This window comes from Apteryx mantelli, chromosome 12, assembly GCF_036417845.1.
Source record: "Apteryx mantelli isolate bAptMan1 chromosome 12, bAptMan1.hap1, whole genome shotgun sequence".
In the NCBI taxonomy this organism is placed as follows: domain Eukaryota; kingdom Metazoa; phylum Chordata; class Aves; order Apterygiformes; family Apterygidae; genus Apteryx; species Apteryx mantelli.
Genome location: NC_089989.1, coordinates 6,783,243 through 6,805,833, shown reverse-complemented (window position 1 = coordinate 6,805,833; position 22,591 = coordinate 6,783,243). Strand labels below are relative to the sequence as shown.

Here is a 22,591-nt window from a genome sequence, read left to right as displayed (position 1 = left end):
TTATGCATATGCAAATAAAAAAAACACACACATACATGCAAATAAAAATCACACATGCAAGTTGTGTTTGCTCTTTGCCCACAAGGAAGGTTGCTAGAAAGTGATTATGAGGGAGAACATGAATAAAATTGGAGTAAGGTTTAGAGAACAGAAGATATATGCAAGCATTCTAAAGCAGATTTATAAAGAGAATAAATTGCGTAAGAAAAAGAGGAAAACCAAAAAAAAAAAAGAAAAGAAAAAAGATTTAAGTTCAAATCTCTAAAGTGTATTGTATATGTTACCACCATAGCCATGAAACATTCTGCCTAACCTGAAAATGAATCAACTCACACAGAGCTATTCACACAGTTTTTCAACAGCTTTATAAATTAGCCATCAATTGGAAAATAATGATATTCTTCCAATTTCCAAGATAGCTGACCAGTTCAGAGAGCCAGTGCAGTATAGACCTTCTCTTCAATCATATGAGTGTTCTTAACAGCAATAAACATTTTTTTTCCCCAAAACTAGTATTTGATAACTAACACTTGCTAAATGCTAACCTACAATAAATATCTACACTCCAAATCTCCCATCTTTTTTTTTTTTTAATATTAGCCAAGAGACCCTGCATGAGGTGGCTTCTACTAAAGCTGTTTCTACAGATTAAGGCCTATTACCAAGAAACTGCAAAGGAACTAATGCTGCAGTTAAGCTTGAAAGTAAACAAAGGGCTACAGGTGACGAAGTTGTCAAATGTGGCAACTTTATCAAGATGAAATGTGCTTAAATAGAAACTAACCAGACTGAAATAGAATATATTTAAAAAACTGACAGCTAGTTAAACATACCACAAAACTATTACAAATATCAAATTCCTATCAACATCAAAACAACTGGTTTTATCTTGGATATTATGCATTTTAATATTGCATTAAACAAAGTACCCATTTTAACAAACAATAATAAAAAAGTTTACTTAACCCCATACATTGCTTTCACTAATGATTTTTAAGTCTCAACAGCAAGCTAGGAAATATTTATAGCACATTCACAACTACACCAAGGTTAATACCTTCACTGCATGGTCCTTAATACTTTTTGTTCAAAGAATAAGTAAAAAAAAACATTTCCTAGATACAAAAAAAGTCCAAATCAGATGATGTACAAAGTTTTAGTTATCATTCATATTCTTTTTTAGTCATCATTCACATTCTTACCAGCATTCACACCCAAAAAACGAACATGATTTCACCTATATCCTGACCAGAAAAAAAAAAAAAAATAAGGCAGACATGGCAATAATCTCTTAACTTCAAACAAACATCAAGTCCAAAACATCAAGTCTTGTGAAACTTAGTGCTGCAAGAATGAGCTTTTTTCCTTCATTTCCAGTTCATGCCAAATGCACGTTACGTGCACTTATTCAAGGGGGCACAGTCTGGCTTCTTGTCTTGATCTGAGGTTTCGGGGTACCCAAAACCGCAAATCCGCAGCAGGCAACCAGGAGCGGCATCGGCACCGAGGTGTCACCGGCGGTGGCCTCCGGGCGCCCGGCTCCAGCGCCAGCGCCAGCGCCAGCTCCAGCTCGGGCCTCGCCGCGCTTCCACCAGCGGCGGGGAGGGGTGGGACTTCGCTATCAGCTTCGCCTCGACTACAACCGCCTCTAAAATGCAGGATGACTTAATACCAGGCCTGGCAAGCAGCAAACTAAGCAGAACGTACTCCTGCAAAGGATCAGCCTCGCTCAGCGACCAGAGCTCCAGCAATAAGCCAAGGCAGCTTTCCCCCTTTGGCAGAACTTTGAGAAACTTAGCCCAAAGTCACGTTTTAGGAGAACTCTTTCAAGAAAGTAATCTTTACCCTATGGCTGCAACTGGGCCAGAATTTTCATAATCTGCCGAAAGAGTACTACAAAAACCAGACAACGTTAAGCTCCAGCTGCTGATCTGTGTGCAACTCTAACGGACACATGACATTTTCTATACAGAAGTAACTGGCAGCAAAGCCTGCAACCAGTGAGTACGTGCTTAACTCCCTCTGCTTCTTTCCTCCTTAACGGGAAAGTGAGCAAACAGTTCTTAAAATTGCAGTTTCATCCACAGGGCTTTTTTTCTAATATCTTTTGTTTCACGTTAAACAATGTATATAACTTCCTTGTTTTACAGAAATGATCATAAATTATGACTGCTGTACAGAAAGATGTAATACGTTAATATCCCGCAACCTTTGAAATCATGCCCTCGATGTCAGAGTAAAGATTACCATGGACCCCAGCTACCTCCTGAACTGCTGTTTACATTATCAGAAAACAGAGACTTTTCCTTAAAATAAGGAGTTTGCACCGTGAGTTAAGAACTGCTAGGTCAGTTTTCCTGATCCCATAAAATGAAAGTGTTTATTATTACAGAATACAAAATGGATTATTCTACGCTTAGTTGAAAGCCCATTAAAACATTTGGGCAATATCCAGCAAAATTCTGTGCTGCTTAAACACGGAGCTGGAACCGCTGCATTCGGGAGCGAACAATTCCGTCTTCAACGCGAGTTGAAACGCCTCGCCTCCACACAGGACTTGTTGCCGATCTATCACGCATGATAACTAGTTTAACTGATTTTTTTCCTCTTTTTCCGCCCCCCCCCCCCGTCCCTAACGAGATCGCTGCGCTCGCCGAAAGCGCTCAGCAAGCGGCTCCTCCCCGCAGGCCCAAGTTGGAGCGGAATCGCCGCCGAAGCGGCGGGGCCCTGGGCGAGCAGGGACATTTTGAGTCGGGGAAGCGGGCGGCACAGCGGCCCCGACAGAACATGGAGGCGCAGCCTCCCGCGCGGGCCGGGCCGGAGCGGGGCAGCCAGGCGGCCTCCGCGCCCCGGGGCGGCCGCCGGCCCTGCCCGCGCCTCTCCGCTCGGGCTCCGCGGGGCGCCCCCCCCCCCGGCAACCGATCGCCCTGGGTCCGCCGCGAGGCGCCGGCGGGCGGGTAAAAATAGAAAATCCCCGGGGGGATTGAGGCCACCGCCGTGCCCGCCCGCCCGCCGCGGCGGTGCCACCCGGGCCGGCCCGGGCCCCGGCCGCCGCCTCAACTTCGGCCCCGCGCGGGCGGCGGCGCCGGGCCGCCCCCGCCGGGGCCCGCCGACATTTTGCGGCGGCGGGGACGCGCGGCCCCCGCCGGGCCGGGCCGGGCCTCGCGGGAGGGCACGGCCGCTGCCATCTTAGCGCCGTGCCCCGCCGCTGCTGGGCCGCGGGGCGGGCGGGGGCGGCGGTGCCCCGGCGAGGGGGCGCGCGCGAGCCGCGCGGAGCGGGCGCCGCCGGCCGCGGGGGGAGCGCGAGCGCGGCGGGAGGGGGCGCCGCGGGCGGGCGGGCCGGGGCGGGGGGCGCCGCCGGGGCCGGGGCCGGCGCTCACCTTGATGTGGAAGCGGATGAGGGCCAGGCGGATGCAGTGCGCCATGCAGACGGGCGGCAGGAACCAGACCTTGGGCGGCGGGGTGCCCTTGTTCTGGACGTGGCTGACGATCTGCTGCGCCGTCTGGCGCTCGTTGCCCTGGCGCTTCACCCACTCATGGAGCCGGGCCTTCTCCAGGGCGCCGTTGAAGAAGACGAAGAGCTCGATGTTGCCGTTGAAGCAGGCCTTGGCCAGCGCCGCCAGGTAGCCCAGCATGTGGTTCCACTGCCCGCCGCTCACCCAGTCCGTGTAGAAGCCGCCGTAGAGCCGGTGCAGGCAGTTGTCGGCGTCGATGAGGAGGCGCAGCGGGGTCTGCGGGGGCCGCTGGCGGCCCCCGCCCACGAGGCTGCCCCGGGCCAGCTTCTGCAGCTCCACGGGCACCACGGCACTGGGGCAGTGCTTCTCGATGTAGTCCTGGAAACCCTGCACTCCCATGGCGAGGACGGGCGGCGGCGGCGGCGGGCGAGCGGAGGCCCCGAGGCGGCGGCGGGCTCCGGGGCTGGCCGGGCGGTGCTGCTGTGGCGGTGGTTGCGGGTGGGTAGTGGGCGCGGTGGAGCCGGGTGGGAGCGCGGGCTGCTGTAGGTGGCTGTTCAGGGGGGAGTTGTATGGATTAGTGGGGGGCTCATGGCTGCTGCGGCCGCCATGTGCTGCTCTCACAGAGCCATGGCTCAGGGATCCGGGCTGCTGCCGCTGCGGCTCCGACTGCCGGGGGGAGGGGGAGCGGCAGAGCGCGCAGGAAGCCAGTCCGCCGCCGCCGCCGCCTGCAGCACGGAGAGCGGAACAGGCGGGACTTGGCGGCGGCCGCCGCTGCCACTCACAGCGCGGGGCGCGCACGCGGGCGCCGGGGGGAGCGCGCCCCGAGCGCCGCCGCCGCCGGCCCGGTGCCGCCCGCCCTCGCAGCGCCCCTGCCCTGCCCTGCGGCTGCGGCACTGGGGCGCGGGGCCGGCGCCGCCCGCCCGGCGGGGCTGTTGCATAACGCGGGCATGCGCGGGAGCGCGGGGGGCGGGCGGAAGCGGGTGGCGGGGAAGGGGAGGGGGCTCGCCGCGGAGGCGGGGGATGGCTGGAGGCGGGCGGCGGGGAGCGCCGCGCCGCGCGGCCGCGGCTGGGCCGGGGCGGGCGCTCTGTAGCGCAGCGCAGCGCGACGGGCCGCTCGCCGGGGGGCGCCGGCGGTGCTGCGCGGCCTCGGCCCCGGCCCCGGCCCCGCTCGCCGCCATGGCTGCGGGGGCGGAGCGCGGCCCGCTCCGGAGCGGCGCCGTTGCCCCCTCGGGGCGGCGGCGCGGGAAGTTCTCTCGACGTCGACGTTTCCCTCAGCCCGCGGCCACCATGGCGAGCCTGCCGCGGGCCTGCGCCGCTCCGCCCGGCCCGACCCGGCGGGGGCGCCCCGCGGCTCCGGGCCCCGCTCCCCCGGCCCGGCCCCGCCTCGCCCGCGCCCTAGGGGCTGCGCGCGGCAGGCCGCGCCTGCGGAGCCTCCCGGGGCCCCCTGGTACTGGACCGTTTTTTAAAGTGCTAACGTCTTCTTGCAAAATTACAGCCTTCTTTAAGTCTCTTGAAGCTTATCTTTTAACATCGCTGTCCGTTGAAACGATGAGTGTTTACTTTTTCCCGAAAGGTGCCTCGAAGGGCCGCCCCGCTGCTGCCCGGCCTTCTGCTGGTGAGAGGTTTTGGCATAGCCGGTGGGAGTCACGGGGAGACACCAGCATCCTTCAGATCACGTAGGGCCAAGCAAGTCGTGTGATGTCCAGTCCAGACAATATGAAAACTGGCATACGGTCTGTTTCAGTTTTTCTGAATTTAGCACATTAATTTAAAATTTGTTTTCTCCTTTTGACAGGAATTGCAGGAATAGCAGTTATTTTAAAATAACAAATTACCCTCAGCTCACCTACAGCAATATATTAGTAGTGCCAGTAAAACTTCCAAATGCTTTTGATTGATAGTAAGTTTTAATATAGTCTCAAAGTGTAAAAGGTATCTGCACATTTAGGCCTGTGATCCACAGGCCAGTTATATTCTTGCCGTGACTACTAAATGAATGTAAACATAAGCTACCAGAGGAAAAAAAAAATCTTCTGGAGCAGCAATAATTAATTTTCTTTCTTTGGTTTCAACTGGGTGATGTTATTTTTAAAAAGGTCAAGATTTGGATTGTTCTCTTGCTAGGGAAGTTGCAAACAGTTTGTCTTTGAAATATTGACATAGCATCTTAGTAGTTCTCTGCTATGCAGGTGTCAAGAAAGTGTCAAGAAAATGTCAAGCTGCACATGCTGTATATTCATGTTAATATTTTATTAATCAGGATGAAAATGTATTGTTAATGAGATTTCAGTCAGGTTAGATTGGCACATAAAGTAAATATTCCCACTTGGGAATAGCTATTTCTTAGGAAGTAGGTTGGTTCGTTCTCAAGCAGTGGAGCACCAACTTGAGGCTACTTGGTGGATATTTGCATCCAAGAATGTCTGATGCAACATAAGGATGATGAAATAATACTGAAAAAGGCTATGGAAATAAAAATAAAAAAATTCTTCCTAGAAATTTTTTTTGTAATAATCTGAGAGCATTGTTTCCTAAGGAAACAAACGGAGCTTTTTCAAACTCGCTTTCACGTACACTTTTCTGATTTTCCTGTAAGAGTGTTAACATTGAAATAATAAAGCATTATAGAACACTTGAAAGATATACAAAACATGACAGCGGACCAATACTGCAAATACAAGGAAATAAGATAAAGGAGGAAGGACTTTATAATTCTGTGTAACCAAAGATCCACAAAACTTGGGCAAAAGAACAAGAATACCATACCTGTAGTGTGTAAAAAGCACAGGAGCAGAAGTTCCTGCACATAATCAACACTAACTAAAAAACACAACAAAGTTTGATCAAGAACAGCCAAAAGATAGTTAATGTACCCTTGTGATCTGCTATTCAGAATCTTAACTTAGAAAAATACTAACTTGTATTTCCCCTCATCAAAATACACATTTAAGGTATGCCTTTTTCATTTCTTTATCCTGTCTGTCACGCACCTTGTATTCAGGACAGGCTATTCTCAAATTTATCTTAAGAAGTGAACAACAGTTGATTCAATAAGAAATCAATACTTGAATCATTAATTATCTCACAGGATATTTAAGTTCAGTATTTTTAGGCATGACAAATCATGTATAAATAAAATATCTCCCAGTTTACTTTGGGTTTTTGTTGTAAGGAGGAAAACTAGTCAAAAGCACCTCAAAATGGAAACCAGACTGTTAAAATTCTTATGCTTCCCATGGCATTAGATAGGCATAGCGTAACTGAATGCTGCAGAGCTCGCCTGTCCCTAAACAAACACTACCCTCCCTTTTCAAAAGACAAGGAAAAAGGGAGGTAAAACAGAAAGTGAAACACTCCGTTTCAATAATTTCTTTTACCCAAATTGCTATTTTTCAGTGACTGAAAATCTGGCCAAACAGAAGGCAATGGAAAAGCAGCATAATTTATGGAAAGCAAAATTACACTGGTAAAGAGGTAGGCTAAGAAAGATTTAAAGAGCAATTAAGCAAAGGCATGAAGACAGCATATTTTTAAGTAAACAACAGTAGAAAACCTGCAAGAATCAATTGGTTATCTGCATATAAAAAAACAGAGTAATAGAGGAAAAGGCATTACAGAGCTTTCTTCTTCAGCATTGAGGCACAAAATATTTCACGCTGTTACCAGAGGTTGGTTCTGTAAGAGAAGGGTTAATAAAGATTAATATTAAAGTCAGTGACTCATTATCCAACCTGAACAGAAGAGAATTAGGAGTGGCTCCCTAGAAGGAAGGAACTGAACAGTCATTAGGAAGAACTCCTAATAAATAACCATGTCAGGGCAAGAACATAGAGATGAATGTTATCATTTTAGTCTTGATTCCTTTGTTAACGAAACATTCCCACTAAGAGATGAACATGGACTTCTGCTGTAGCATAGGGTATAAAAGGTAATCTTGATAGGTACATTTTCCTGGGGATACATTTTCCTTGGTACATACATTACCCATGGGAAGCACTTGTTTTACCTGATTTCCCTTAATATTTCTCCCTATCTCTCGCTCTGGTGTGTCTCACTGTGGAGCCATTTAGCTGCTGCTCCTGGTTGCCCCAGAACTTTCTAGTTCTTGCTGCTGCAGGGAGGAGAACTCCCAGCCCTCCTCCTTACCTCCAGGGCCTGTAAAGGGGCCATGAGTTTGTCCTGCGGGTAAGATACATTTACATATTGTTACTTCAGTGTTCAAAGTTAAGTATTTCTATTATCATTGCTGTACTAAATTTAAATGCAGACATTTGCAAATAAACATACCATTAATGTTAACATTCTGCTGCTGCTTATGACTACTAGCTGCTTTATTTCTCCTTCCTGTAATCGGAAGCATTTGATTGTAGTAGCGCTAAATAGCATGTAGCAATAAAACTGGCCTTTGTTTCTCTCATGGTATATTTCTTTCATACCTACTTATTAAAATTTTGTTTGTAGAAGCTTACAGACTCTTTGTGTGATTTATATAAAAACAGCTAGATTTTACTTGGACATTTCTTCAGGTTGACTTATTTCAGTTCTCAGTATGTACATTATTTCAAGTGATCTTCCCTTCATTTTTTTAAAGTTATAAACGTGCCTACCATTTACTCTAGGTAAAATAGTTCCAAAAATAGTAAAAACTGAGGGAAAAAATGGCTTTGGTTTTAAAATTTCCTTTGGACAAAATGTGTCACTCACTGTAGTCTAGCTCTAACTTTGTATTGTAGCACTTGCTACCAGACTAGACATATCTTTCTTGTATCTTAGGTTGGTGCAATTAAATCATATATAATGTTATCATACAAAAATATTTACAGTTAAAGGATTTCCATTTTCAGCTACATCTCTATAGCCTTTTAAAAATATCTACAAACACCACTTGCTTTAGCGTACAGTAACTTTTTTCAAGTATCTATGATACCTTACGATGGAATATTTTCCTCTTAGGACATAAAAATGTGCATTTGGGAGACATCTAATTTAAATGCTTATCACTCTCTCCATCACCATTAGCTCTTAGATGAGTTTCAGTCTATTTTTGGAGCTTCTTCCTTTTTCAGCTTTCTGCAAGACGTAAGATCACAGAAGCCCATAGGTGATTGGCCAGCTTAAATAGATTTATTGCTGCTATCAGTTAAATATTTTTGTAGTATACAAGAAGGAATCTTACTCTTCCAGCAACAATTGTATAATACCTATTCTCATGTGTCTTTTATAGAACTTTCTCTTTGCAAAGCACCTTGCTGAAGTTTTTAGTTTCTGCTGACCCACTCTTACATGTCAAGCATTCTAACATTTCAACTTAATTTAAAATTCAACTTCAACATTAATTTAAAACTGTGAGAAACTGGTTGCACTAATATCTGGTGAATATGACTTGCATCTTTTTGCTGCAATCAAGTCATTTCTGTTTAGCTATATATCCACTCTGTTTTACTACAATGCAGAATTTTAGGAGACTGTTACTAGGTATTAGAATATTCTTCTGCGTGTTCTCATTGACTGATATGAACTTTGATGACTCTGACCATTCTGCAGCATCTTAATTTGATTTTCAGTAATCTTATTGCATTGGTCATGTAGAATTTGTGCCTTTTTCAAGTTCTCCATCTCTTTTGGCTTAAGCTACTGGTTTAACTCTGAGAACTGTTAGCAAAGACTGTTAAGAAGACACAGTAAACTGCAGTCTACAGATTTCTTTTCCCATTCTCCCCCACTAGTGGCCTAATAGACCTTTAGTATTTCAGGAAGATTGGCAGTAAGTCCTACTTCTTTGCCCATCTCAGATGCTGGTGCTATTCTGACACTCAGGAAGTCTGTTCTCCTTGCAAATACCTCATGCAAATAACGTACTAATGATGACCATACAGGAAGAAGGCATCTTATTTTATTTTTCTCCTATCAGCATTCACTGTTTCATTTACCATAACAGAATATAGAATTATCCAAAATATATTCTTCGTTACTTTTTTCACTCTTAGTCAAAAGCCATTTTGTGGTAAGCCGTTTTATTTTATGCCTCCTCCTTTAATATCAAGGGAAACTGGTTGGTTCTTAGTTGATTCTTCATAGATTTCTCACATTTCTGTCCCCTTATAAAGTGCAGTAAATTATTTAATAATTGTCACTCTTTTCCCAAACTGCTAAATCCTTCCAAGTTCTTGCTGATTCAGAGTATTTTCTATATGCTGTTCCTGATACCTTCACATTAAGAGGAAGCTCATCCAAATAGATAATATTGGGGTAGATGTCAGTAGTGGAATGAAGACTCTGTTCAGTGGGTTCATATTATTTGGGAATTTCACTTAGTATCTTAATTTTGCTATGAGCTCCTCATAATATTTTCTCCTATTACAATTGTTCACCTTTGTTTTGGTCTGTTGTCCATTATCCAACAGACATACTCTTATTTCAGTATCATAGCAATTACCTATGCAAAATTCTAGCAAATCACTCATCTGGCACTTCTAAGGATTATAGCTATGACAACCCCCCACATCACATTTTGTAGTACCTGGTCTCTTGTTCCTGCTGAGACAGTATGTATTTTTTGTGTTTAGCAGATTCAGGAAGTATATTTTATCTGAATGATCTGGACAACAATTTTTGTTTCTTGTATAGAAGAATGGTAACGCAGAGAGAGTAAAAACACAAAAAAGGCATCACAAGGAGCTTTGTTATCCTTTTAGGCAGATATTAAAAGGCTGCTTCTTGGCACACTTTCTCCTGAGTTACACTTTTTTCTATTTTCTTGGGCCTGGCTACCTGTTAATATCCTTTTCAAGTCTATTCTTTCTCTTTCCCTCTTCCAAAGGCATCTGCTGCTTTCCAAATAATTTCTTTAGGCCATTCATATACTTGTAAAACATGCTAGGCCAACATTCAAATCCTTTGTAGATGGGACATATCTGAAAACAGCTGCTTGCTATATGATTGGCAGAGGAAGAGAAAAGAGCTTCTCTGACAGCTTGTTGTAAAGTCAATGTTAGGATGAAGCAATATGAAGTCCAAGTTGTAATCTAAAGAAAAGATGATTAAGAAGCCATTGTACTTTAGTAGGGCAAACTTTCTGTGCAGCAGAACAGGAAAACTCAAAACTCTTGATTGTACTTGGAGTCACACCTGTTAGGAGCCAGGTCCTGTACAAACATCTAGTAAATGACAATATTGCTCCAGCAAATTTTTGGGGCAAGAAAATGACTCACAGCAACTCCTGTGAGTCTATGGGAAAACCAGTCTAGCAGAGGAGGGGACAAGTGTGGCTGTCTGAAAGAATTCCTCCTTTCAGAGAACAAGCAGTGCTTTCACAGTAGATACTTAGCCATGGCACACAGTATACAGATTACATCAGGTCCATTTGCCTTCTTTAATTATTTTTAAAAACAAAAGCATAAAAAAATTCACTTCTAAATTTGATTTTTTCAAGAGTAAAAGCACAAATAATAAAGGCATTATGAAGCAGGCAACAGGAGCTTGTGGGAAGCAACAGCATTGGTTCTTAGAAAACCTGGAACAGTAGCATGCTGTTCTGTTGGTATTAATGAATAGTTGTGTGAGATACAAAAAGCCAGTATTTAAAATATATTCTGCAATGGGGAATATTCTGCACTGGAGAATCAACAGTATTCCAAACAGATACTGATATATTACTATATCTAGATATTACTAACAAATATGACACATTTGCAAGTGGTGAAATCGGAAGAACATGTAGAAGCAAAAAATATATACCATGGCCATTTCAGAAGAGCAGCTATTTACAGTTCTAGCATGTAAAAAACATGTCATTTTTGTTGGCATTTATGTAATTCATACAAGTATTTAAAGAATGTAAGTGACACATTTAGCTACCTAAATGTAGGATATGGATTCCAGTTTTAAGAACACCATCCAAGCCAGACCTTCCCTTTGAGTCTGCTACAGCAACTAAATTCTTCATCTTACCCAAACACATGCCAACATGGTCTACCAATGTATCATCCATTTTGCCAAGAGATGTAGATAGCTCAGTTACTTGTCTTACCAAGTACTCCAGAATTTCATCACCAGGAATCTTGCCACAGCAGCTGCTTCTGCTGCAAAGCTGTGCTCCAAAACTCAAGTAAAAAAAGAAAAACTGAATTGTTTGGAATTATGAAGTATAAAGTGATGGTGCAGTGTCTGCTTGAATCTGCACACAGACTGAAATGAGCTCTAAAAAAAAATCCAAGCTACATCAGCTTTTCAATGCAGTGGGCTGGATACAAGGGGTACTTTGTGTGGTCGACTTTCCTGTCACATAATGGCTATCCATTTTTACCTTGTGGGTACAGCAGCCACTCCTGGGACTAGGTGCTCTTTGAGCTGGTACAGTTCAAGAAGAAGAAGAGCAGGCACAATCCTCCTGATGTCCAGATGTGACCCACAAGCCACCAATTAGACTTTTGTGAACTACAACATTCAGTTCAAACGACTGCTAATTGTATTTTAATGACAGTTTAAATGATATTGCTAATCATTTCAGAAGCATCCAGGTCACTAATTACTTTTTAGTCTGTGCTGTGCTTTAAGCATGCAAAGCACTGTAAAAATGTTAAGTAACATTATTAATACTCTTAATGGCCTTCAATGACTTCCCAGGTATCAAAAACAATTGTCTCTTGTGCATGGGCCCAAACCTCTGCCCTATCTGTAATCCTCTGTAATCCAGCTGCCCAGGTACAACAGATGTTCCTATGGCATCCTGGAAATAAATAAAAAGAGCAGTGATTAAAATTTAATTACCTTCATTAGCTAAAACTATACAAATGTTAATAAACTAATATACTAGTAACTAATATTAACTAAAATTCTTAGGATGTACCAGCTTCAGGATGTTTTACTTTAAATATTAGCTTGATCAAACTGAATCTGTGAGAGAAACTTGATCAGGATGTTTGTCAGAAATACAAGTACTAATCAGCCATGTGCCTATTTGCGGCAGGCATTATTTCTTTCCTAATCGTTCCACCCATGCCCATGCTGGAGGACCCTGGTGTTGCATGGTGGGAAAGGTTGCTGTGCTCCTGCCTTTGCACCATACCATGCCTGAGCTGTGCTGTGCTGCTGATCGCAAAGATTTAGGTTTCCGAGGCTGGCAAGTCGGTACCTGCCAGGAGCATTAAATTCCTTTTAGAATGTTTACTTGTATTTGGACAAGATGCCCATAGTCTGCTGAGGAATCCATTCTCCAGAAAAAATATTTAGAGTGCAAGTCACAGTTTTTCCCATCAGAAATTCAGCCAAAGCACACCGAATCTGTTAACCACTGACAACATAGTGGTGGTCAAGATGTTTATACATAAAACACTATATCAGTGAGAGTAAAGTACACATCTTGCCCATGTAATAGATATCTAGTAATGAAATGGAAAAGCTGGCTAAGCCCTTTTTAAAATACATGCTTTTAGCTTTTCATTTGAGCTCAAGAATATAGGTTAACTGTAGTGCAGTGGATTTTAAATGCAAAATCTAAGCAATTAGACTTACTGATGTAGGACGAAAAAGGAGGCTTGTTTTCTCATTGAAAAATAAAATGAATGTAAATAAATATTAATTTTGACTTTTTTTGTGAAGGTTTATGTGAGATTAATCCCTTTACAGTCCTAGAGTGTATTAGGTTTGACTGATCTACCCTCAATTTTATGTGAGATTGCAGACATAGAAATAGAGCTAGGAGCTAGCTTTGCTAGTTAGGAGCTCTGCTACCAGGCACGCTGAAATGAGAGTGCGATAATGTATGTGCACTTTACACTTGAAGCCAGTGATTTTGTGCCTGTACTTGCATGAGCACCTGTTTGTATGAACAAGCCCCTGAAACAGCTTTAAAGGAGACATTTGGTTATGCAAAGAAGGTGGCTGGTCCCAAAACACTGCAATTTGCACAAGGACAGAATTTTGCAGGCGACTTTAAAGATGCAGTTTTTGCAGCCATTTGACCTGGGAGTTTTGCTTTCCACATAAATGATCTGTCTCTGTTGCTTGGATAATACTTTAAGCACGTTATATGTATACCTCTCCTTTTCCTGTAAGGCTTTGCAGCCGCAGTATCTTTGGAAATGAAGTCTTGAAAGAGATTTACATTTTGTTACTAAGTGGTGTTTTTTTTCCTTTTACAACTTTGATGATGTTTGAGTAAATACGAGGGCAGATAATTCCTAGCTTCTCTCTTTCAGGAAGAGCTTGCTTTAACTGCCCGTATGCTCTTAAAAAATCCCCCAGTTTGCACAGAAGAGCAGACCTGAACAGATGCCAGATACATGCTGGCCTGGTAAGAGGTAATATTTAAACTTATATATTCCCTGATTTCTTAATTAAAGATTTTTTCAGTTGGTTTTCGTTCTTTTCAAAAAGGTCTGGGATATTTGTGTCTTAGTTGTTTTGCTTGACAGAATCGATATCAACTTACATAGATTAGGTTCTCATTTTCATTTATTCCTTTAAAGACGTATCACTTGATATTTACCCTGTGATTTCCTCACCTTCAGTGCAAGTCAAAAAAGCACTTAAAATGTAGGGAATGATATATTTTTGAATAATGGTATTTCTTTCACAACAGATGAAAAGAGTTAAAGAAAATATATACTTGTTATTTGATGATGGAAAAACCTTACCTTTGAAAGCAGTGCAAACAGGCACCCTGGCCTGCGTTCAATGTCTTGACTCCCATAGACTAAAAAACATTAATTAGCATAAATTCATAGTCTAGTTCTGGGGGAAAAAAAAAAAAGGTCGCGGAAAACGTGAATGTTACGCAGCTCTCAGTTAGGAACGCGTTTTCATTCGCCGGCAGAGCCGGGCCCTAGCTGCCCAGCCCTCTCAGGCCGGAGCGCCACCCCGGCCCGCCGCTCGGCCCCGCAGCGCCGCCGCCGCTCTCCTTAACCGCCGCTCTGAGGCGGCGCGCGCCTGCGGGTGTCTCGGAGCCGTTGCCGGCTGCTGAAGTACAGCGGCGAGAGCCGTTGCCGGGCAACGCCGGCGCGCGGGCCCTGCCGCGAGGGTGGGGGAGGGCCGGGGCACCTCACCGTCGCCGTCGGGGGGGACCGCGAAGGGGGGGGGGGGCACCGGGCAGCGCAGGAGGAGTAAAGTTACCACGGTACTTCCCTAAAACGGAGCAAACAAATAAACAAACATGAGTGTGTGCACAACTGGGTGAGCGCACTTTTTTGGCTGCTATTTATAGGAATCGTACAACTAAATCGGAGAAGGCGGCACGGGATAGGCAACGCATGCTTAAATAGCTGCGGAGCTGGCTTGCAGGGGAAGGGAGCCTCGAGTTTTATTTTTAAACCAGTTAAGCATATTTTAAATTGAACTAGTGTTGTCAGCTTTAATCATAATTAATTTTGGATCACAGTTTTCACCTGAACACTTCAAATGAATTTCATGTGGGGTCTCATCCTAGTTTACAGCTGGACAGCTTCGGTGTCACTAGCCTGAGTGACTGGCTCGGGGTCACTGACCTAGCTGTAAATAAAAATCCGGGTTTGTCTAAACGGTAACATCTTAGCAACCTCGGAAAAAAATATAAATTAAGAAAATGACTTTGTGCTGCAGTAGCACTGAGACAGGCTCTGCCCTCGATGCGGTTGTGAAGGTGGCGGCGGCGGCAGAAGGTACCAGCTCAGGTAGCCGCCGCCACTGCCATCTCCGACCACGGCCAGGCTTGTTCCACGTTAGCCATAATTCACATTTCTCCTCTGTCACAGCAGAACATCCCACTCCGGCAGCCCTGGCGCTGCTGCGTAACACCCTAAGTGAGGTAAATTGCTAAGCCTAGATCTTACACTGATGATCTTAAAGATTATTTTAAAATTTCTTAACTTTTTTATGCTACTTTCATGTGCTGTTCACCTATAACTTAGTACTGAACCTATCGCTGTACAGTTAAGAGAGACCCTAAATGCTAAGGGTAAATATATCTCCCAGAGCTTTGTCCAGGCGGTTCTAGGGGGGAAGTCCGTGATAAAATTGCAGTTTCTGAGAGCATTTGCCTACTTCAGTCCACAGGCTAGGAGCTTATCTAAACTTGAATCTGTTGCATATTGCAGCATTTACAAACATAATTTGAAACAAGACATTACTGAACTCTGAAGTAATACTTATTTTTGTCTAGTAACAGAAATAATAAATGATAGGGTGGAATTCATTAAAATATAAGTTCATTGGAATAATGCACCTAAGAACTTAATATGTAGGTAACAGGATAATGTTTTATTACCCACATATAAGAAAAACTTTAGAGTAAAATCCTGATTCCAATGAAGTCAGTGAGAATTTTACTATTGACTTCAGGGGCACCTGGATTTTACCCAGCATCTTTGAGAGACTGCTTTTTTATATTGGAACAGGTTATATAATATGAATCTTTGCAGCAATTTAATTAAAGCGAAATGTGTAAAGCACTTGGCAGTAAGTGGTCTAAGTTTGTGAACATACACTATTTAGAGTGAAGCCTGAATTAGAAACAAATAATGCAGGCTCGACTGTAAGCATTACGATAAAAATCACTATGGAGACGCTTGTATAGACTTTGCGTGTTTTCTTTTTAACAAATATTTTCTGTATGCTTTCGACTGGATCATTTTTGTCATCCAAACAAAATTAGAGGCCTTTTTTGAAGTATTGCAAGCTGAGGCAAACTCCATTGATTTGACTTTATCATAGCTCTCAGTTACACCAGGGTCAACAATTCTTTACTGTAATTTAATACTGAATAAGTATTTTTGCTGACTGCTGAAATCTAGTGGGAGGAGGAGTCCAGCAACAGTAGAACTCTTTTTACTTCTGCTTGTATTTACACTACCAGTTCATTACTTAGTGGTTTTTATTTTTAGGCAAGAGAAATATATAATATCCATGAGGCTAAGATTATCATGTTTGGAGATTCTTGCAGTTATAAAAAGGTTATATGATTCCTCTAAAAGAGACTGAACAGTGCTGGCTTCTCAAACAGGTAAGCAGATGTTACGAGACTGATCATTTTGAAGCATGTGTGTTGGACTATGCTAACTTAAAAACATGTACAATTAACATAGCTTTCTGGTTATGGCATTCAGGTTACCAGATCAGGATGATACATGAAAAAAACATGTAGATAAGGCATCATTTGCCCAAACATGTCATCAGAAACTGACTTTCTAAAGGTATGTCTCAGGCTGGAGAATGAAAATACAGATATGTGATATGTTTCCATTTCAGAGCAATGATTAGGATATCCCTGTGAGGCCGACCTTCTTAATTCCACAGCTGACAGAGGGAGACTCTCAGAAGCATCATGTCCCCTGTATTGGATAACTCTCAGTTTAGCAAAAAAAATCTTGAAAATATGTTTGGTAGAGAACTGGGCCCAACTGGCAATGTTGGGGAAAAGTGTTTTCTTTGGCATGAATTAGAGCCTTAGACTGTGACAGCCTGTCTTCTTAGGGAAGAGTTTATAAACTAGTCTAAAATATATCAGACTATTTCTCTCTATTATAAACTCATCCTAAATGAAAATAGAATTACTCAACATTCTTCACAACGTATAGCAAAGTTTGAAGTTCAAAATAAAACTAAGTTCTTTCTTAGTACGTGGACCTTCACTGGCTATCTTTTCTCTTTAAGAAAAAAGCATGTTGGTCCCATATACACTCTTCACAAAAATTGGTCATCACAGAAAAGTTTTTTGATGTTTGAGGATCAGTTTCCACAGTGTTCGCCACTTAGGGCAATGAGAACTGCAGCAGTTATAAAGAAGCTGGACATCTTTACTGCTTGCAGGACTACCATAACATGTCTGGCTCTATCGCCAGAGAGCTGGCATGTAAATGGAATGAAGAATTTCACAGAAATGCTTTGATGTTGCATAGATGCTGAATTTGAAAGGAATAGGAGGGTTTACTTTTAAAAGGAAATTAATAAAAGGCATTATAAAGCTATGCAAAATAGTGGGTGGTATAAAGAAAGCTCAGGAAATTCTTGTTGTTTTTCTTGCAACGTAAGGAACATTGTCCTCTCACAAAGGGAGATATGTTCTGCTCAAAAACTAAAGAAAACCCATTCCCTGTTAGATTTCACAATGTGACATTGCTGCCAAGTCTGTCACCTGATCAACCATAGCCGAGTCAGAGATTGTTGGACAGCCTACCCCAAACCAGTATCACTCACTGTCGTCTCTCGTTGGAGTTATCAAGAGTAAGATCCATAAGGCGTCACAACATTGGGAATTTGTGAATCGAAGTGAAGGGTTTTTGCAGGAGAAAAAAGAAAGGTGCAGAGAGGCCTTTATCCTGGGAAAGTGTGCTGGAATGATACCTCTTCCCTTGGAGGAAGTAATATTTATGTGGGGAATTTACATGAATCAATGATTGCAGTAGAATATTTCTGAGGAAGCCCCTTGTTAATATTTTGGCAGCCTATGAGTATTTTTTTGCAATTGCAAATGTCACTCCATCTGCCACAAAACCATTGGTTCCAACATTCTGTCCTTTCTCCTGTTAAAGGGGCATCACAGAAACGTTATGTTTGCTGTTGGAATAGCAGGAGAGTAAAGCAATATGAATGTGTAGCTCTGTAGTATGCCCTGTTGTTTAAGAGCTCACCATGAGAAAACTGGCCAACTGAGGGGGTAAATCTTCTTTCCTAGCTCCTAATGAGTGAACTTTTAATTTAGCTGTGTTTAACATCATTTAGGTGAGATTTTGATAATGCCACTGGCTAGAATCTGAGTCACATCAGAAATGTTGGTTGGAAGGGACCCCTGGATCTAGTCCCAACCTTCCACTCAAAGCTGGACTGTCACCAACACTAGATCAGGTCAGCTGTGATTTTACCTAGCCAAATACTGAATGTCCCGAAGGTTACCCCTCTCTGAGTAACCTCTATCCAGTACTGCACTATCCTCCTACTGAAGCAGTTCTTCCTAATGTTCAGTGTGACCTTCCCAAGCTACAATTTGCGGCCATTGCCCCTTGTTAAACCATCTGTCACTGCCAAAAAAAGTTTGGCTCCATTTTCTTTGTAACTGGCCTTCAAGAGTTGTAGTCTGATATTAGATCACCCCTTAGCCTCCTCTTCACCAGACTGAACAAGTCCCAGCTCTCTCAGTCTCTCCTGATAAGACGTGTGCTCTGTGTCCCTGGTCATCTCGGGAGCCCTCTGCTACCTTCCTTTCGCATTTCTCAATACCATCTTGAGCCGTAGGCCCCCAAACTGGACACAGTATTCCAAATGTGGCCTCACTGGCACTAAGAAGACAGGGATAATAAGTTCCTGCACTCTGCTGGTCATGCTTCTCCTAATGTAGGCCAGTATGCAGTTTGCCCTGTTTGCAATGAGTACACCATTAGCTCACATTTGACCTGACATCCACTGTAAGCTCCATGTTCTTTCCAGTATTTTCTTTACAGGTTTACTCAGCCAGTCAATTCCCAGCCTGTCCTGGAACATGAGGTTCTTCTACCCAAGATGTAGAAATCTGCACTTCTTGTTAAACTTCATGAGATTTCTGTTGGCCAGTTCCTAAGTTTCTGAAAATCCCTCCAAGAAAGTTACCATTTGGCATGTCAGTGACTCACCCATAATTTAGTATCATCTTCAGATTTGTCGGGGCTGCATTCTGCATCATCATCCAGGTCGCGGATGAAGATACTGAACAATACCAAACCTGGTATTGACCCTAGGGTACTCTTCTTCTTACCATCCACAAAACAGATGTTGAGACATTGATTACTATCTTTCAGCCTGGAGCCTGAGTGAGCTTTTTGACTGTGACACAAGAATTTCAGGAAGACCTAGTTTTCTGTTTTGTAGGTTAACAGGTAAACTATTCTTGAGACAATTTTAGCAGATGTTAGCAAGCTGCATAATATGCAATAGCAACAAAGGTAAAACATTGTTTACATCCTGTACAGTTCTGTAAATATACATCCAAAAATCACAATAAACAAGAAACAGTTCTTAAAATGTGGGCTGTCTACATTTTTCAACACCCAGTTATTATGCACTGTCTAGCCTTTCAGAATATACAATAGTTCTTCTGCAATTAAAAAAAATAATTAACATTTGTCTTTCATTCTGTGTTGGAGATGAGGAGGAAGAGTCCTCCATTCCAGAACAGCCAAGGGCATTCTGAGGCATGCTAGAAATCTACATTCCCATCCCTCCCTCAGATCAGAGCCTGATCTCCTAAACCTCAGATGCATGTCCCAACCACTGCATTACTGGCTTGCCTGAGGTATGTGAATGAAACTTTCTCTCTCTCTCTCTCTCTCTCTCTCTCTCTCCTTGTTCCCAAAAATTTTCACCAAAAGATTAGCATCGGGACAGATCCATCTCCACAAAGCAGTTTGTTTTTGGCAAAATGTCACATTTCCATAAAGATATCATGCTGATTATATTTTGGTGGTGAAATCTGAATTGTAGCAAGGGAAAAATGTACTTGATTCCTTAAACCCTAAAGAGGCATCCAACAGAAAATACAAAACTCTATTCTAAAATGACTATTTCAGCAATGACTTGTAATCTGTGCAGTTTCATCTACTTGATAATACCCAGCTTAGTGTTAGATCTAAAAAAAGAATGAAATGAGAAAATCGTTCCTTTGATATGCATTAAATTATTCAGATAGTAAATTAGTGAATCTTATTCTGAGTGTTATTAGCTATTAGCATGTTACACTTCTTGATGTTGCTCATGAAGAATGCATATGAAAATGAGGAAAAGATTTCCCCTTTGAAGTTGCTGCCACTTCAGTTGTTGACATTTCTTTAAATTGGTGTCTGTCCTCCTGAATGCAATATTCTGCTGTCTGTTTTTATGAGAGAGTCTCAATTTTTAATTTGTTCTTTCATTAATTGGATTTTTTTTTTTTTGAATGGGTAACTCTCAAAATAATTAGCCTTTCAATGGAACCATGTTATTCTAAAATAGTCATTAATGAGAATCTCCTCCATGCAGTATATTTAGGCCTTTTCGCATTAGAATAATTTTAAGCTTACCTCTGGGCTGGTAGAACTGGGACCTGGTACCACTGAAGACATCAGGAATCTTGCTGTAGATTTCAGGAAGAGCAAGATCAGACCCTAGGAATGAAGAAAGATCATTTGCATTCAGTTTGTATTAGAAGGATGTTTATTATCTAGGAAAACCTACCAACATTTCTTCAGGCTCCTGAGTGGAAATGAGGAGAGAGCAAAAATGAGTGAATGCAAACACCATAATTGCATCTGAACAAGGATACCATCTTTAAAGAAGCTATCAGCTTCAGCAGCTGGGCTAATGTGCCTCAATTGTACTGCCAGTTTTATAGTACTGGAAGTATATGGCTCCCTTTTATTTGAAGTCAAGTTACATTAAAAAAATTCCTTTAAAAAAAACAGTCATTCGGCATATGAAGTTATTTTCCCACTAAAGAGTTGAGGGTCTTTAATAGGAACATACTTTGTCTCAGAAATTATTGCCTGTATTACACTCAAAATAAAAGAACACACTGGATAAACAAATACCGCAATATTATTCATTGCTGCAATGATCTAATCCCTTTCTATTTCCTATATGGCATCTATAAGCCAATTCTTGTCCCATTTTTACTCTTGTCTTTAACCTTAAAATACACCTTGAGCATTGCCAACTATTCTCTTCCTCCTGGAATACAGTCTTACTTCTGTTTGTAAGATCCTCTCCTTTCTATTTGCTTTTTCAAAACAGACTGAACTAACATCCTCATTCTTCTCTGCCTCCCTGTAAGCTCTGTTCTTTCTTCCTCTGCACTTCATTGTTAAGCAACATCTACCACAAACATGAATTTGACTATCGTTCCTAGATAGACTTGTCTTCTATCCAAACTAAAACCTCCAGCCATGTTTCTGGCATTTCTTCATGAAGGTCTAGATATCCGTTCAAGGTCAGTATCCTAAAACAGAATTTTTAGAGTCTTTTCCAGCCTTGTGCCATCAATTTATTTCTCAGTTTCACATTGCTGATTTCTCATTCCCACACACTATTTCATCTTCAAGTTACTCTGGGTCATCCCGTACAGACTATATCTAAACTTGCCAGTTATTTCTTCATAATGGAAATGGCATTTAAGATATTTCCTTTTCTGTCCCAACTAAAAGTTAAAACTTTGATCTAGGCTGTCATTATCTTACACCTCACACATGGAACATGCCTTTTCCTCTGGTCTTGACAAACGTCATACTCTGAAGCCCTAATCCATTTAGAATGCTGACCTAAAATAATGTTATCATCTAATTCATCACTTTGCATCCTTATTATCCAGTTCAGCCTTCTTTTGACTTCTGCTGCTTTGTCATTTCAAACAAGTTACTGGTCTTTGCTTTCAATACCTTTCTTGAGCAATCTCCTCACACTGTCCCATTCACTATGAGATTACTGATTATTGCCTCCAGCTGGTAATAATTCCAACATCTCCTCTATGGTTGAGAGGTCACTTCATCCACAAAGCTGTCTCATAACCTTCTTCAAAATGCTATCAGAAGATCCTTGTTTTATTGTCTTGCATACAAAAATACTCTGGCAGTGGCTGGTACTACCTGCCAGCATGACCAGTACTGTCTCATTTTTTCCGTTTTCTCTGACTTGTCTGCACTCATCTGTTGCCTTGCCTCAGACTGTAAACTCTTTAGACTAGGACTGCCATTTTAGTCTGCATTTATGCAGTGCCAGTTACCATGGGATTTTAGTCATAGCTAGATTTTTTATAAGTAATAGATAATAATAGCTAGCTTTTTGTTTCTACTGGTAATAAATCTGAAATACATATATACATCCTAAAATTTGCACTTCCTTGCAGTAATTGATAGTATTTTTTTAGGAGAAATGGTCCAACAATTATAACAGAAAAAAACAATCAGAGAGAAACATCACCACCTTTCAGATTGAAAATCTATATGAAAATAATGGAACTGAAAAAAAAATCAAGGTGATCAAATACTAGTTGCAAAAGTTGATATCAACAGCTGGTCAAACCACTATAGAATCATAACTTAAAGGGAAGCTTCAACTTGGAGAAGAGCAAAGTTTATAGAAAGGCAATTTTTTTTTGAATACTATTAAAATACCTATTAAAACTTGTAAGATATTGTCTAAAATACTGCAGTGCGGCTCATAGA

General features: G+C 42.4%; 1 protein-coding gene and 1 long non-coding RNA gene across 3 annotated transcripts in view; one reads left to right on the top strand and one right to left on the bottom strand.

Moving 5' to 3' along the window:
* The window catches only part of FAM120A (family with sequence similarity 120 member A), a 58,130-nt gene extending 53,945 nt beyond the window's left edge, over positions 1-4,185 (bottom strand). For both annotated transcript variants that reach the window (XM_013947674.2, XM_067303803.1), the window contains exon 1: positions 3,381-4,185. In XM_013947674.2, coding sequence (XP_013803128.1) covers positions 3,381-3,854 — 474 coding nt within the window. In that variant the 5' untranslated portion in view covers positions 3,855-4,185. The remainder of the gene's footprint in view (positions 1-3,380) is intronic.
* Positions 1,635-2,450, top strand: LOC106488702 (uncharacterized). Its single transcript, XR_001293270.2, has 2 exons — positions 1,635-2,004; positions 2,151-2,450. It is a non-coding gene; the product is annotated as an uncharacterized lncRNA (long non-coding RNA).
* Positions 4,186-22,591: the final 18,406 nt, after the last annotated feature.